The sequence below is a fragment of the Amia ocellicauda genome, chromosome 13, assembly GCF_036373705.1.
Source record: "Amia ocellicauda isolate fAmiCal2 chromosome 13, fAmiCal2.hap1, whole genome shotgun sequence".
In the NCBI taxonomy this organism is placed as follows: Eukaryota; Metazoa; Chordata; class Actinopteri; order Amiiformes; family Amiidae; genus Amia; species Amia ocellicauda.
In genome coordinates this window covers 37,851,290-37,867,682 of record NC_089862.1, presented here as the reverse complement: position 1 = coordinate 37,867,682, position 16,393 = coordinate 37,851,290, and the positions used below count along the sequence as shown (strand labels likewise).

General features: G+C 37.5%; 1 protein-coding gene across 2 annotated transcripts in view; it reads right to left on the bottom strand.

Moving 5' to 3' along the window:
* Positions 1-16,393, bottom strand: part of slc24a2a (solute carrier family 24 member 2a) — a 75,159-nt gene that overhangs the window by 9,144 nt on the left and 49,622 nt on the right. For both annotated transcript variants that reach the window (XM_066720922.1, XM_066720923.1), the window contains 2 exons: positions 6,944-7,042; positions 5,148-5,245 (listed from right to left, as the gene is read on the bottom strand). In XM_066720922.1, the coding sequence (XP_066577019.1) occupies positions 5,148-5,245; positions 6,944-7,042 (197 nt within the window). The remainder of the gene's footprint in view (positions 1-5,147; positions 5,246-6,943; positions 7,043-16,393) is intronic.

Here is a 16,393-nt window from a genome sequence, read left to right as displayed (position 1 = left end):
TCTAAGATAATATAGTAATGACTTTCTGATTATAACAAGATCTTTGATTTTGTGTAAAAAAGCATCTGATTTTTAAAATGAAGGCAGAGCGACTTTGGAATTGTCTTGATTCACTGTTCCTCTCCACGCTGCGTGTATTAAAGGCATTGCAACTAACGTTCCAACCTGATTGAAGACTGATTGTTCTTCGACAGCACCATGAAAACATTTCCCTCTTTCTGCATTTTTCATGTTTTTACATTCAATTTTTTCAGATCTTTTTGTGGGCTTTAGTTGTACATAGAAGTACAGTGAAGTTGCAGAAATCTCTCTGAGAGCAAGGCGTAAAATCGGCCAGGAAGTCACAAAGAACTCTAGATCAACACCCAGGCATCTCTTGCCTTGGTAAGGTCAATATTGATGACTCCACCATTAAAAAGACACTGGGCAAAAATGGTATTCATGGCAGAATAGAACGGCAGAAACCACAGCTCACTAAGAAGAACATGAATGCTCATCTCAAATTTGCCAAAACGCACTTGGATTATCCTCAAGAGCTCTGAACAATGTTCTTTGTACAGAAAAAAAGTATAACTTTCTGACCAAATTGTCCTCGTGAAATCCAAACACTCAATTTTTCATGGTAATGTATATCTTATAAATGCATAAAAAAGACAACTTATGTTGTCAATAAAAATTTTGCAGAACCAGTATATAGCTCTGAGCTCTGGAGTTTCTTCTGTTCTGCTGCTGTGGAGGATGTTCTCAGGAGATTGAGAGCGATAACAAGAGCAAGAGAAACTGACACATATTGAGGGATAATCAACAACACAGGCTTATTTATCATCATATCATTTTTCTCTTCTGTTTTGGACAAAATTATATTATTCCATGAAAGGTAAAAGTCTGTGCAGACTCAAAAACATCAACCAATACAATGAGTCATGGATCCCTGATTCCTCCCTTTCTGTTCTTCACAGACTTTTCTTAATTTCTAAATCACTGTCAATGGTAGAACTGCTTTTTATTAGAGAAAGCTCAGATCATTTAGTTTGATCAAGAACTGGTAACCAAAGAGGTCTAAGATATTGCATAAATCAACAATTTATAATTAAGTATAGTATTTTTTACTTTGGAAGTGACTGTAATCAAAGACCTGCTGAACTAAAATATCTTCAGTAAATCCTTTACATGTTACACTGTAAATATAGACTGCTTTGCTTGGAGAACCTTCAGAAGCTTGAAAAGACACCCAATCAAACCGCAATTAGTTGTCAAGGAAACCTTATTAAAGGAGAGGGCTGACAGTGGCTTTTCTGTTTTAAAATAACCTCTGGCTCAGGAAAGTGTTTTAACTGCTTCTGAAATGGTGATTGGAACTGGGTGTCAGAGGACTATATCTTTAATATTGAGTCTGCTAACCTGTGGTGCTGATACAGTTAAGACTAAGCAGAACAATAGCAATGAAATAACTCACTTGCAGTACCACAAGACCAGTTACATCAGGGCCATAGTGACATTGAAATCCTCCTTCAAATCTAAATCTGAACCACTGTCTTCAAGCTCCTGAACCATATAGCCCCACCAGCAAAGAAACAAACTCACTACGCTAACAGCCCTGATGCAGAGGGTTTGGGCACTCTACCAAGTTAATAAGGGGGTGATGTCATCTTCTAAAAGCAGTCAAGATGCATTTCTTCTTAACGAAGACTAGCTTAACATACAGTCCTTCTGGCACTCTGTTAGAGGTGGTAAAATTCCTGGTGTTGAAGTCGCCTCCTCTTCATTGATATTGAAATTTAAGGCAGTAGTTTTCCATATATTATATTATTATTATTATTGTTAGCAGACACCCTTATCCAGGGTGACTAACAATCTATCAGATATTTTTTTACATACAATTACCCATTTATACAGCTGTGTTTTTACTGGAGCAATCGCGGTACAGTACCTTGCTCAAGGATACAACAGAAGTGTCCCCACCTAGGATTGGACCCACAACTCTCTGCTTCAGAGTCCAGAGCCCTGACCGCTACTATGCACTGCTGCCCTGTTTTGAGGCATTTAGAATTATTTTCTTTGTCATGTTTTTTTTAATGTATATTTCAGATGAATGTGATAGGGTGAAGGATGAAATACGCTACGAACCAGAGGACCAGTGTTTGGGATCCAATGCCTCACAGACTCTAAGTCTGATAAACAGCTCTGATCACCAGTATAACCATTGGTCTGGCAATCAGTTCTGGCACCCAGTCAGTCAATTAACCTGATTAATTGAATGACCCCAGTCTGACCCTTGGCTCTGGGCTCACCAGTCTAATGGTCAGCCTGATAATCAGTTTTCAAAACCAGTCTGACCACCAGACAGGCCACCAGTGTGATAATCAGCTAAAAGCAGTGGCAACCCCCGACTGACCACCAGAATGAGTCAGCTCATGACTGATTTAGTATCCCTTGCTTATTAACTAAATATAATGATTTATAAAAATCCCTTACCTAATTAAGTTATAATTTTAATAACATTTGTATAGTATTTGTGTGCTTCACAGTGTTTGATACAGGACACAGGTAATATCCTCATCAAATGTAATTTTTGATCAGATTTTATAAAAAGTGGGTGCTATGAATTAAGTGGTGTCCCTATTTCCTCAGAAACATATTACCTTCAAAAAGTGTTGATGTTTTTATATATATTTTGACCAAATGTGTAAGAAAATGATTGTAGATGGACTACAATATATTTTTAAAATCCAATAATAATAACACAACATAACGACACACTCAGGTGACTTAAATTTTTTTTTTTAGAACAAACACCATTTCCTTGTGTTCTGTTCTGAATGGCGTTAATGTGAAATTCTTTTTGTGTCCCCAGATACTCAAAATGCTGTAGAATAACAAATGTACATGTTTAATTTTCAACTGAGAGACCCACAAGGGACAGTGAAAGACGTGACGGGTTCTTTTCCATTTCCTCCCACTTTGTGTCTGACGAGGCTCAACGTGCCACCACGCTGCTCCCTTCTCTGTCTGTCTTCACACATGAGCAGGAGTCTGACAGCCTGGGAGAAGGTGCTCCACACTGCCGCACCGTTGAGGGAGATACTGCTTGCGACGTTTAAGCCAAACCATGACAACTCCTTTGTTAAGCTTACCTTCAAATTCAAACAAGCACCAGTTCATGGCTCTCTGATCTGTTTTGTATCAATGCTTTTGTATACTGGGTGACACACATTTCATCACAGACAGTTTCACTTGTATGCTATACATTTGAAGTAAAGTAAAGAGGAAAAATAACCAATACAGTCCCAGTTTAGTAATGAAACAGGCTAGCAACTGCACAAAGCTGATATAATAGGTTATTATTAATGGTAAGGGGCTAACCCTGATTATATTTATACATTGTAAAACTATGATGAGCTGTGTAGAAGGATTAGATAGTTGCCACAATACATTCATGTAACAGTAACCATACAGATGGCACAATCCATCCTGCTTTGGAAAATGCTTGAATGCAGCTCTTCTGCACAGCCAAATAGGCAGCATTCCTATGTGTAATTCAACCTCCTTGAGATCCTTTAGCTGGCACTATCTGGCACTAGCCTACACTTCATACCAAAACTCTAGTTTCTAACTCTCCTCACTAAATGCATGACTATAGCTTTTTTATTTTGTGAGTAAGATTAAGGTCAGTGTTTTGAAAAAATCAATGCAGGACAATTAAATAAAAAGCACTGTTGGCTTGCTACCATAGTAAATGGTTTATTCAGCATTAACAATGGAGTGATATACAGTGCAAATATAGTATGGCTGCAGGGAGAAATGGAAACCAGTAATTGTATAAAATGCTATAAACTGAATGAGTACGTTTTTATTTTTTATTTTTTTACCTGTTGCAAAGACTTCATATTCTGTCTAATTCTGGTGATTTTTAAGTTTTGGTAAATATGCTGTGTATGTATGGCACCACTGAACAGTAGATGATAAATGGACAGGCCTGTTGTTTATCTCTGTAGAAATAACACATTGACCTTCAGGATCCAGGAAAATGTAGATGTAAGACTCTGAGCACATAAATAATCCAGGCGGGGGACTGTTCTTGCATCATTAATCTGTATGTACTGGGAAAAATAGTACTTCCAGTTTCCATGTGTGCACCTGTAAGTCTGACCACAGGAGTCAGGGCTGCTCTGCCATGCACAAGTCTGCAGGAGTCAGTTCTGCATTAAAAACAGGATCCTGTGCTGGATCTACTAACCACAGCATGGCAGTAGCCTGGCCAGGTCCTAGCTGCTATGAGCAACCGCAGCAGAGATCACACTGTGTGGAGGTGAACACGTAACTGCAGCAGAGATCACACTGTCATTGCATGAGCTGTTCTGACTGCTCATAACAAGCAAGTCTTAACCCAGATTTAGGCCCCTCCTACTGATTTTCTTTCCTTGGCATGACTTTGAAAACACAGTTACTAATCTCAAAATTGCATCCTGCCATCTGTTAGCTTGTTTGCCAGGTGCAAACTAGATAATAGAGCAAACAGAGCAGGGGGCCAACCTTGGCTTATCATTCATAATGGAAATATCAACAGGAGGCTTTGCACAGGTCTGTGAGTAACTGGCACACAGTTTAGAGTACCATCCCATAATTGGAAACAGGCTAATTTAATTGTTTAATAGGCTAATGCAATTCAATCACAATTCAGACTTCTTTTCAAGTTAAAACAAAACTCGGTTAGAAAAACTGCAACACTGAAAGGAAACTATGCTTCCATGTTCATCTTCCTCTGGAGTACAATCAATCAGTCCATTTGTATTTGTATAGCACCCTATGTAGGGTAGCCACAGAGTGCTTTACAGATTGATACAAGAATACATATGTAACAGGGCATATAGTGCACAACTTGAGCCTCTCATGGTGACATCATAGCCTGCAGACTTGGCAAAGCATCCTAACCCCCTGTGTATGGGGGTCTGTCACTCTGCTGGGACTTCATGCTGTCATTTTATTTATTAATCATTAAACATAGAGGTCCAGAAAGTGATGAAAGAAACAAATGCTAAATAATTTTAATACTAATAAGGAAATAGTGTTAAATGTTAATAATTGTATAAGACATACTGTTCAGTAAGTTGTATTTGTATTTATTTCCAACATACATGCCATCTTACCTGCCCATCAGCCTCGATTCCATGTGACACATTTCCATTCTGCATGGGGGGTGTTACCTCCACTTCTACATTGGCGCTGTTTGGAAGGTCGACTTTGTCTGTGAAAGAGGAACAGGGTTTTTTACTTAAAACAGCAGATGCTGTGGAACTGTTCAGGGGTTACCATGTATTCATCAGTGCAACTAAAACCATGTGCATACCTGACCTAAACTGAAGAGGGACACTGTGAGATACTGTGGGTAAGTGAAGGATTGGGCTGACGGAGCGAACAGAACTGGTTACCCATTGGTAAAACTATTGCTGGCTTCTCTCCCTTGCAGTGCAGCTGGAGCAGATGTCACAGATGAACAGGAGCGACAACCCAGGCGTGAGAGTGAAATATTGGTAGATGGTGAAGCAGCAGGAGGTAATGGGCAAATGTGGAGGACACAAGCCAGAGACCAAGACCAAGACAGAGGCATGGATTAAGACCAGTTCAGTCTCTCTGCAGTTCATGGCTGCCGGCCACAGCCTGTGCTATTGTATGGAGTTGATCTCATCCAGCAGTTGTACCAGCAGTTTAATGCCCGAATACTGAGTTGACCAGATTCCTCTGACTAATGAAAAACACACATGTGGGGATTCAAATTTGTTCTAGCACTTTAGATAAAACAGAATGAATAGCCATTTAATCAGATGATTAGGAAACAAATTACTGTGGGATTCATCTGTAACAGGTCAGCTGTTGTTTCACAATAGGGCACTGGCCTGCTGGGTGCTATTTTGTAATTATCAACACAATAGCATACTTTGGTAAATATACCCTGTTTATATGCACATTCTACCATTCTCTATCACCGAAAAAACGTGAAAGGGGTAGAACAAAATGGAGTCATAGAGCTGCTAAATATGTTGAATTTATTGGTACTAACACTGCAATTTAATATACACAATTAGCGAGACTTTGAGCCTGACCATTCTGTTTGTTTCCCTGAACGTCAGATTTTACTGCTGAAAAGGCAGCGCAAATGGTTGCTTCAGCAATATTACTGACTGTTACCTTTATTCTTATGCAATGAGAACACATCAAAGCAGTTGAACATGAATACAGGTCATACATGTGTATTTGGACAAGATGATAATATTGCAAAGTGGTGCTGTTAACATAATTTGTTCCCTTTAATGAATGTCATGTCAGTCTTTTGATTACAGACTTTGATTACAGTTGGAACATCACATCCATGAATATGATTCAGAGCTTCCCACATCTGGTTTCTTTGAAGTGGAAAGATGAAAATTAATTGGTCTCTTGATAAATCCATTTGAAAAATCATGTTGGGAAGATTATTATATAATCATATTTCACATGTCATGTATGTGAGCTATACCTTTCTTCCATAAAAATATAATTACATTTAATCTACTTAAATAAAATAACTTTAGGCCGAGGTGATAACTCAAAACCTTTGAAACTGACCAGATCCATGTAGGGCCGTCATATGGTGTGGATGCAATGAAAAGCAGCACCTTCTATAGAAACAATCATGGCTGGTTTCACAGACCTCAATTAGCACTAGTCTAGGACTACTATACCTAAAGTAACATGGGGTAGTCCATGACTAGTGCTAATCTGGGTCTGTGAAACCAGCCTTTCAACATTTAAAATGGTAACTATTTGGATGGGAAGATAAAAGCCCTCTGACAGAATGCACTGTGTGTTTGAGGACAGATCTTCATCAATTGGCTGTTCTGAGGGCAATTACACATCTATCAGTAAATATCCAGGTACATTTTCCTGCATTGTGCTTCTTACTCACCAGCGCGGTTTGCCATACCGTTGACTTTTTCGCTGTCCTCCACTTGGCATTTCTTTTTGGCAATCTTATGAAGAATGGATGCCTTTTCTCGAAATCTCCCTGCAATGCAAATTATGATAAGGATGTAATTTACCAAAGTCAATTTGACAACAATTCACTGCATAATGTACTACCAACATACATACATACATTTTATCTGCTAATGAATCAGAAGAATTGCAAAAAAGACTGGAAGGAATGAGCTGAGGGTTGTGATGGAAACTCATGGGGTGCTGGGGGCCTGGGGTGGGGGGTCAATGTCTGTCTGTCTGTCTGTCTGACTCTTTTTGAGTTTTTCTATTGCTCTGTATTATAACCCTCCTTGCCAACCTTTATTTTTTTTCGTAATATAACAGTTAATTTTAAGGTTTGAGTATTCCCATGTACAGTACGTTACAATTGTAATAGTTTAAATTAATTAATTATAATTCTCCATAATTGACACCTGTTAAAAGATTTCCAAACATTGACCTATTCACAACTGTAATATTGAATATTCCATCAAATCCAGGACCAGTATCCATAGAACATTGTGCAGGCAGAGTTTAAAAGAAAGTGGAGTAACGTGACAGGTGAGGCGGTGCTTTAGAGCAATTAATATTAAATCTGCAATGAATATTCATTCAGTTAATGCAAAGTAAAACTTATAAATGCAAAGGGATGGCTAATACCAATTGTGAAAAGCCTTTATTTATGATTGCACTGAAAGACAGATGCATATATCACGGCGGTGTGCTGGCAAGAGGACAGAACAGAGGGTTCAGAGAAGAATATAAATTATAAAGAAACATCACAGAAAGCTGCTGTATTTTACAAACTAATAATAGAATTAGCACTGTGGACAAAAAAAGTTTACTCTACTTACATCTACTCACATGTCACTTTAAACAAAATTAAATGGTGTGTTACATTCACTGTTCTATTTTAATTGTAACATGCAATGGATACTTTCACATAATTATTTCTATTAAATAAATCTTTCAAGTTCAAGGTACAAAATGCACACATTTAAAGGCTGCAGTTATAAACTACTTCAGTTTTTTAAAGTACTTTACTCAACCACTTATCTAGGCATTATAATGAGTGAATATCAGAAAGAAATACCAAAATGCAGCATAAGGTCTTTGATTCATAGGTTGTAGCTTTCATTTCTTGGAAGAATCATATTCTACTGTGACAGAAGAAAAGGTGACCTGGTGTCATCAGCAGTGTGGAAAAGCAAGAGACATGGAGCTCCATAAAAGGGCAAGAAAGCTTTTACCAGAAAAAATTGACTAAATATGTGTATAATACATATAAATCATATATTGTATATTACACAGTACAAAGTACAATGCATGGAATTCATCACAGTGTAAACTGCATTACTGTGTCTCCTGCTTTAAGACAAGGGAGAATAAATGATGTTCTTGTTGACTGCAGCAGACAGGTTCATTAGACAGGCACTGTCAGATCTTATAGGTCTTCATGTAAACTGCCTTCTTTCTGGCCATACTGAAATTAACATGAAAGCATACATAAATATACAAACTGGTAGTGAACAGAACATTGAAACACCTGGGTAGATGAGGGACACAAAGTAAATGGAAAGCAAGGACATTCATTATGCAAATAACATCCCACTGCAGATTTCAACCTGGGTGTCAAAAGTTACATTTGTTCTACGTCAAATTATATATTTTTAATAATCATGTTATTTTAGGTTTATTTATAAATCCATGAAGATAACCATCTTAATTGCTGTTTTCTTTTTTAATCTGCCAGTTCTACATACATAACAAGTGTTTTTACTGTTGGCAGATCTGCTGGATTCATGTAATTTCCCTCTGAGAGAGACATTTGTTTGAATTGTTTCAAGGTTAAGGAAAATGTTGTCTGCAAACACTTTTTATATGGGAATTCATAAAATTCAATGGCATTAGACAACAGTCTGCACAGGACTGCAATGTGCTTTTTGAGCATGATGTTTTCTGCTATACTAATGCCATAGTTTAAAAACAAATGTATATATCACACTGAGTTGTTTCTAGTCTAATTCACCTTGGCATTCCTGTCAAAGAGATCTTTAATGAAATATAACAGGACAGAGCACTGTGCGTCTATTTCAGAACAGCCCAGTTTGTTGTTATTGAAGTTGTAAAGTGTGGGTTTAGCCTGCCTCAATAACAGACTTCTGGAGCAAACGTCTGAGCCTGTAATTCAGTGAATTCACGTATTACATGAAAAACAGATCTGGTTCATACTGCTAGCAGATGCAGTCTGAACAGACTTACCATGAATAATCTTTTTTTATTAAACCTATGGTCTCATATTAAATCTACTTCAGCTTAAAATGTGATAGCTGATTAATTACTAGTTTTAATGGGTACACTAAATATATAAAAAATAATATTCACTTTGGTCTGAACAAATCATTCCAATTCGTATTGCTATATCCTATTTTAACTTTTGCTATAGGTGCTTTATCATGTAATGAACAATACTCACTGAAATTCAACACACAGATCATACATGTGATTTACAGCCTCACTAATAAAGATTAGAACAAACACTGTTTATATATAAGTAAAAATTTATATTTTTTTACCAATTAAGATGAACAGAAATAGCTCAAGGCAGACTATTACTCAAGTTTCTAGTGCTTTCTTTCTAAAGAGAATGACTCATAAAGCAGCGTATGGGAGGTGCAATTCATGTACCCATGTTATAAAACAGCTCACAATGTGGAGGTATGTTTTTAGGCTATATGTTTCTGGACAATTTAACTGTGAAAGGAAAATAAAAAATAAAAAATGATTGTTATTGTGAGGGCCCTACGCTGTATGTGACCTGTGATCTTGGCACATTGATTAAGCGGCCGCTGCACTACAGGTTTTTTTAAAGGGACATGCACTGCTTTATTACATCTTATTCAATTGTATTTATTAGAATGTGTAAATAAATCATTTAAATGTTTCAGTTTACTAGCAGAAGCACATAATCTGTTAATGAAATAGTTAAAAGTACAGCACATCTGTAAGCAATTTCAGGAGGTCCTTTAATACAGTGTTTGGTCAAATGTGCATGTCCTTTTCCACAAGGCCTGGTATGTATTTGAAAGATATCCTACAGCAGAATACCAAGTGCCCCGTTGTGTTATGCCTGGTGCAGGTGGCATCTCTATGGATAAAAGACTTACGGTTGGGTTGCTTCTGTCAAGTAGTTTTTAAAAGATAGTTTTCTGTTTGGACAATGTAAACATTTTGTTAACAGTTTCAACCAACTTGTCTGCAAAAATATTTACCCAGATATTTCTGGCAATGTCTATTGTGTGGGCATAACAAGTCAAATGTACTGAATTTGGCAGTAAACCTACATGAACATCATTGTATGCCTTGATGATGTAACTAGCCTTATCGTAAACAAATCCAGTGACATTATTCAAATTAACTTCAAATGTGTTTAAATATTTCACAAGATGCAGGGACATGTAGTGCATAGCAGTTGAATTACAATTGAAAGAAACAGGTTGCATAAAATGCAGGGCCTGAGTTATTATATATATATATATATATATATATATATATATATATATATATATAAATAGGCGGCAAGTGAACATTTTGTCCTCAAAGTTGATGTGTTAGAAGCAGGAAAAATGGGCAGCGTAAGGATCTGAGCGACTTTGACAAGGACCAAATTGTGATGGCTAGACAACTGGGTCAGAGCATCTCCAAAACTGCAGCTCTTGTGGGGTGTTCCCGGTCTGCAGTGGTCAGTACCTATCAAAAGTGGTCCAAGGAAGGAAAAGCGGTGAACCGGCGACAGGGTCATGGGCGGCCAAGGCTCATTGATGCACGAGGAAGCGAAGGCTGGCCCATGTGGTCCGATCCAACAGACGAGCTACTGTAGCTCAAATTGCTGAAAAAGTGAATGCTGGTTCTGATAGAAAGGTGTCAGAACACACAGTGCATCGCAGTTTGTTGCGTATGGGGCTGCGTAGCTGCAGACCAGTCAGGGTGCCTATGCTGACCCCTGTCCACTGCCGAAAGCGCAGTGGACAATGGGCATGTGAGCATCAGAACTGGACCACGGAGCAATGGAAGAAGGTGGCCTGGTCTGATGAATCACGAGTTCAAGGTGTTGACATGGCCTCCAAATTCCCCAGATCTCAATCCAATCGAGCATCTGTGGGATGTGCTGGACAAACAAGTCCGATCCATGGAGGCCCCACCTTGCAATTTACAGGACTTAAAGGATCTGCTGCTAACGTCTTGGTGCCAGATGCCACAGCACGCCTTCAGAGGTCTAGTGGAGTCCATGCCTCGACGGGTCAGGGCTGGTTTGGGACCTACACAATATTAGGCAGGTGGTCATAATGTTATGGCTGATCAGTGTGTATATATAATTGTTATTATTATTAGTAGTAGTGTAAGGTCATCTGAAGTCAAAGCCAGGAATGGTGTGATCTTCTGTTTACAGAGCAGTGGTGTAATCGCCTACACAAAAGCTACTGCAGCAAACTGGCAGAAATCTGCCAAACTCCTTGAGCAATGTGACTAGAAGTATGAAAGGAATGGCTCAGCATCCTGCAGGTAAGATTCTGTCAATGAGTTTTACAGAATATGGGTACAGGGTCAGATTATTTATGTATAATTTAATTAGTTTATGGGGGTTATGATTGGGGTTGGCAACTGTAAGAAGCTCCAGAAAGACATTTCTCTCACTGTCAAAACATGTAGAGTACCAGGAACACTTCTTTACATATTAGAGTACATACGGTTTTAATTCCAGTTAAGTGTGGATTATATACGAAAGTGCCCTTATTACTTCCAGTGAAGCGTCCAGTCTCATTGTCACAGACACTGTCCCACCATTTCACATCTAAAACAAGGGCCTTTTTCTTTCTTAAACATATTAACAATAACTTTGTGAGTAAGATTCTACAGAGAATCATGCAGTCGTGCAAATCTAACACAAGGAGAATATGATATTCATGATCCAGAGAGTCTCAGCTGTGGTGTGGATGACTGTGTGCGTCTGACTGAGCAACACCAAGCAGCATGCAACGCAGTAATATGACCACAACTCCACAGAGCGGCTGACAGAAAAGCAAAGCTTTAGGGGAAAAATAAGAACTTGGTCACAAAGTGTTTAAAGCCTGATTTCTGTATCCAAATTGTTTCATTTACATTACTGAAGGTGCAGGATGTAGATATATAATGTTTTTATTTAAAAAAAAAACTTTTTTATGAACTGACCCTAATGAGGTTTAAGAGATTATTTTGTAATCAACTTCTACTTTTCACTTGGATCATGCTTCAATCATGGTGCCTTGACTACAGAAATACATTTTAATGCTTTGTGCAGAATGGATCCTGGTATAATTATACAGCCAGTATAGTAAGTGGATATTATAGATGGAAAGAGAAGAAAATCGAAGCGTCAAAGGGCACATCAAATTCCTCAGAGATGAGAAGAGACACTCAGACACAGAGCAGCCGACCTGCACACAATGCCCTGAGTCTACAATATCAATAATGGGAAATGTCACGTATTATCCCTATGCAGTTTTCTCTTTGAGAACTGCAAATGACCTCCCTGCACTGGTACCTCTGAGTGGGAAAACTGCACGAGCCTGGGGCTGTTCTAACAATGTCTGTTTCTCCATTGCAAGGAAATGTGATGGATATATTTTGAACTACATTTGAAACTAAATTTGCACTTCACAGTTCATCACCAAACAACAGGAGTTCTCTGAGGGCTCCTCTAACACAGCACACATCTACCACTGGCCTTATGAGGGCATTGGTGACATTTCTACTGTTTTTATACAATAAGTTATATTCTTTGATATTGTTTTCTTTTTTCTTTTTTTAACCTTTTATATTTTATATTATTTTATATTAATCAAACTTTTGAAGATCAGAGAATGGTGTAAATATATAATGTGTTGCTTTAATATAATAAGTAATGTTCTTGTATTTCTCAATCTTGTCATCCTTATAAGTTTTTAAACTTGAAAGTTATAAGTCTAAAGCACCCAGTCTGAAGACTTTAATCTCAGGTCTGCTGTCCGTGTGATGATGCCACACAGTGTTTGCTCTTCATCGATAATTTTCAGCTAATATTCATAATTATTCATTATTCAATTATTTTTTCTGGATGCCTTACCTTTTTCTGCAAAGTTCACTAAGATGCTATACACATCCTATATGAATGTAGTAAACATGTGCGATGGAGAGTGTGGTCAGAGGTGTCCTGTGTATTAGACATTTCAAGTGCCTGGAAACATTTCTCAGGAATTACAACCCAAGAAAATAGTATTCCATCAAAACCTATAAACAAGGCATACCATGCTCATCTGGTGCAGCCTTTAGTGGTTTATGCTTCAAGTGTAACAGTTATTTTCACTTTCTTGAAAATCTCTCCACCAACATACATATTTTTTTTTCTGTAGAGCTTTAAAAAAGTTTTACCAACAGTGGTATATGACTCATAAGGCTAATGCACATTTTAAAGGCTTCAGCTCACAACTCCTTAGCGGCTGCTACAATGCACTGAAATCTACATGGCAACAGTATTTTAAATATAGTCTATTAATGCATCTATACTGCATTTCTCTAGCTTCATATCTAGTGACTAAAGCACTGATTGACGTACAGCTCGTTAATAGATTTTGAGGTTTAAGTGTTAGTTGTAGAAGCAGAAACTGGAAGAATGACAGAAACACAATCCAGCAAAAGCAAAAGATGTTGAAGAAAACAATGTTTTTCTCTGAGATCGATGAGTCACAATACCACATTGTCTCAACCGTGCAATTGAGTAGGCAGTTCTAGGGGCTTTATCAATACACTTCTCAACCATTTAAAATGCCAAGAGTTATATTTAACTGTTACCAGCCATTATATTTCATAGTATTACAGTTGTAATTTAACTAAAATTACAGTATAGGTTCTTTACAATATATGAATTATAAGTTTATAAGTAACAATCAATTAAAGCTGCTAACAGGCAGGTTAATCTGTAGGGCACTTAAATAAGCATGGTTTCCTTGGTACTTTAAAAACTAGTGTGTAAGCTTATATGTCTTCAGGGAAGATCACCATTTCAGTGAACCCTCTGCAGCCACTATATACAGTATACTGATATACTGAAGCAGAAATGTATTTCCACAGAAGATGGTGGATGAAGTCACTTTTCACACAAATGGAAACAAGTTTTAAACAATGTTCTGTCACTTCCTTGGGCACATTTATATTGGTACCCAATGTGCATGGACTGTTAAAATCCTAAATATAATTAATGATGAAATGTTTGATCCTCTAGGCATTTTCCAACATCTTGCACACAACTCACATTTTTGCAGAATCTGATTTTGAAGTTTGTTTACAAATTTGTGAACCGATACCCTTTTAAAACCTCTTGCTCACACCCCACCCCCATCTCTCCTGTTTCAGGCAGTGCAGCCAACACATTTGAAAAGCAAGAGGAAATCAGCAGTCATGACTGAGACCAGCAAATGCAGTCGTGCACTGCGTGCGCTGCCACTGATGCTAAGATGCATCATTTTCTACAGTACCAAACTCAGATTCTCTAACACATTATCACAACAGAAATCACAAGATTTAACTGTTAAAACTATTATATGTAATACAAATTTAGTATGGGTATCATGGACAAATAGAAATTCCCATAGCATCCTGCTTGAACATAAAAAGTAACAACAAATAAAACATAGGTTGAAGTTGAGGTGAGGACTGGAATTAAACTCTCAGACAACAGTTAATATGATTCATTGTCAAGGACATTTTTATCTCAGGGTATCAAACATGGAACATCTACCACAGGCTAGCAGTCCTGTTGGATTGAAAGAGCAAGCAATCGGCGCTCATTCACTGTGCTTGTGGGCTTTTCTGAGTTAGTGGGAGAATAAACTGTTCAGAGATATAAAGTGATGTTTCTGAGTACAATCCATGCCTCTTCCTGTCTAGTTCTAACAGTTTTGAAAGTCCGATTCATATGTGCTGCTGCCGATGCACTTGCCATGCCAGTAAAAGTGAAGGAAAACCATTTCTGTTTGTCTACCATAAACAGATAAACAAATCTTTTCATAATCAGCATTAACTGAAATAATCATGAATCCAAAAATAATAATTAATGAGTGATGGTTACAATGATGTGCACTAATGTTAGCAAAATCTTGCTACAATAGATGTATGAAATGTATCAAAAATGGTAAGAAGACATAAAACCGTTCGCAATAATATGAAAATGAAATAAAATGTAATGTGGAGGAAAAATTGGAAAACTCTTACCTTCTTCAGTCATTGTGTGATAATATTTTAGCTTTCCATATGTTCCAAGTTCTACAACATCACAGTAAGAGACACAAGTGTAAGGTAATAAGAAAATGTGAAAATGAAAGAAAAAGACATTGAGACCTTGTCAATTCATACAGTTCAATGAAGGTAGTTATTGATGAAGTAGAACTTTCTTACACTGCTGGAAATCACTATCATATAAGGAAAAAGATGTTTGTAATACAGAGGTAATGAGGTAAATATATTCACACACACTCACAAACACACATTGCAGCAGATTAAATAGTATAGTTTATAATTTAATTACTTGAATGAACATTGTAATGTCGTAGTTTAAGGGCTGTAAAAAGGATGGCATTTTATGGTTTTGCAACTGGAAATATGCAGCTTTGTATGTTTTCTTGATGCATTAAACATACAAAGCACAGCTGGCATTATGTAATCCATGATGATGATTTACAGCATAGAATATGAAATTTAAGACCTGATCAAAATTGTTAAGGAGAAGACATTCACTATGTAATAAATGTTACATCTTTGAAAATCTGGGTCTGTGTGCTGAGCAGGGGATTCGAGGCTGTGGGTCATCAGGACCAGAGTCATTCAGACACATTTCTCTGAAATGGTACTCTATGGCAATGAATGGGAGCTATAGGGAAAAACCAAATATATGCAAACAACAGAAACAAATATAATTTGTTTAGGAAGGTCAGATAGAATTTGAGTCACAGAGAGCATATGATTACAGCCAAACCTCTCTGACTGCAGACTGTGTGTGACGAGAACAAGGTTGGGTCTTTCTGAAGACATGCCTTGATATGCAAGTATAATAACAAGATAAACTGCTGGTTGCTACTTTACTGCTTACTGTGGCTCACTTTCATAAAGGATAGATGGTGTACTTCTGCAATGTAAGAGACTTTACAGGTATATATGTTTTAAGAGAACATTGTATAGATGTTATATATGTGTCTGCCGTTTTAGGCTACAGCTCTTCGTGACCCTGTACTGAATGAGGCAGTTATTGAAAATGGATGGATGGATGGCCTTTAATTTGTTAATGCCACTTGGTATTCGGGGGGGGGGATTGCTGTTGTTTACCAGTGTC